At 51.6% G+C, this 1358-nt stretch overlaps 1 protein-coding gene across 1 annotated transcript; it reads right to left on the minus strand.

The window, feature by feature from the left end:
- Positions 1-125: 125 nt before the first annotated feature.
- On the minus strand, positions 126-1352 carry LOC114073521 (pre-mRNA-processing factor 39-like). The gene is made up of 2 exons (XM_027911255.1): positions 1180-1352; positions 126-210 (listed from the first exon to the last, which is right to left on the minus strand). Exons 1-2 carry the CDS (start codon positions 1329-1331, stop codon positions 132-134), a joined length of 231 nt encoding a protein of 76 aa, XP_027767056.1. The 5' UTR covers positions 1332-1352; the 3' UTR covers positions 126-131.
- Between the last annotated feature and the right edge of the window lie 6 nt (positions 1353-1358).

The raw sequence follows: 1358 nt of genomic DNA on the forward strand, positions 1-1358 counted from the left end.
AGGGACCAAAAGGGGGGGATTTTGGGACCAAAAGGGGGGGATTTTGGGACCAAAGAGGGGACAGGAGGGACCAAAGGGGGGGTTTGGGATTGGAGGGTCCCAGGGGGGGTCCCAGGGGGGTCCCGGGGGTCTCACCCGTTCTCGGGGGGTCTCTTCCGCGCCGCGTGGGCTTTGAGGATCTTCTGGTGCTCATCGTAGGCCTTGAGCAGGCTGGGGGGGAGGGGAGGGGAGGGGGCAGGGCTGAGCCCCCCCTGCCCCTCCTGGGGGGGTTCCCCTCTGCTTGGGGCATCTTTGACCCCTTTTTGGGGGGGTTTCCCCCCATTTTTGGGGTTCTAACCCTGTTTTTTGGGGGGTTTTAATCCCATTTTCTGTGTCTTTGACGTCCTTTTTTTGTGTTCTTAACCCCATTTCTGGTGTTTTTAACCCCATTTCTGGTGTTTTTAACCCCGTTTCTGGTGTTTTTAACCCCATTTCTGGTGTGTTTAACCCTTTTTTGTGTGTTTTTAACCCCATTTCTGGTGTGTTTAACCCCATTTCTGGAGCGTTTCCCCAGTTTTTGGTGGTTTTTAACCCCATTATTGGTGTTTTTAACCCCATTTTTGGTGGTTTGGGGTTGTTTAACCCCATTTTTGGCGTTTTTACCCCCATTTTTTGGGCGTTTCCCACCCCACCTGTGGATGCTGGAGCCGAAGTCCTCGAGGAACTCGAGGCAGTGCTGGGTGTTTTTAACCCCATTTTGGGTGGTTTTTGTGTTTTTAACCCCATTTTTTGTGTTTTTAACCCCATTTTTGGTGTTTTTAACCCCATTTTTTGCGTTTTTAACCCCATTTTTTTTGTTTTTAACCCCATTTTTGGCGTTTTTACCCCCATTTTTCGGGCGTTTCCCCCCCCCACCAGTGGATGCTGGAGCCGAAGTCCTCGAGGAACTCGAGGCAGCGCTGGGTGTTTTTAACCCCTTTTTTGTGTGTTTTTAACCCCATTTTTGGTGGTTTTTATGTTTTTAACCCCATTTTTGGCGTTTTTAACCCCATTATTGGTGTTCTTAACCCCATTTTTGGTGGTTTTTGTGGTTTTAACCCTGTTTTTGGTGGTTTTGGGTTGTTTAACCCCATTTTTTTTGTTGTTTAACCCCATTTTTGGCGTTTTTCCCCCCATTTTTCGGGCGTTTCCCCCCCAAACCTGTGGATGCTGGAGCCGAAGTCCTCGAGGAACTCGACCCTGCGCTGGGAGAAGAGCAGCTTGGCGTCGTCGGGGAGGGGGCTGCGCAGGGCGCGCTCGAAGCAGCTCAGGGTGTTCCCCTCGTTCTGCCCCACGTCGGCCCCGAACTCCATCTCCAGCAGGTTGGCGTGGAGGCGGGC

The sequence above is a fragment of the Empidonax traillii genome, unplaced genomic scaffold (genome assembly GCF_003031625.1).
Source record: "Empidonax traillii isolate 1590-97213 ecotype Southwest subspecies unplaced genomic scaffold, ASM303162v1 scaffold6804:size5654, whole genome shotgun sequence".
NCBI lineage: Eukaryota > Metazoa > Chordata > Aves > Passeriformes > Tyrannidae > Empidonax > Empidonax traillii.

Excerpts from the sequence above, each read along its gene's own strand:
- LOC114073521 (XM_027911255.1), bottom strand. The coding sequence starts at position 1,331 with ATGGAGTTCGGGGCCGACGTGGGGCAGAACGAGGGGAACACCCTGAGC. Across the intron at positions 211-1,179 it reads TTCGGCTCCAGCATCCACAG|CCTGCTCAAGGCCTACGATG; the intron begins GTTTGGGGGGGA and ends CCTCCCCCCCAG.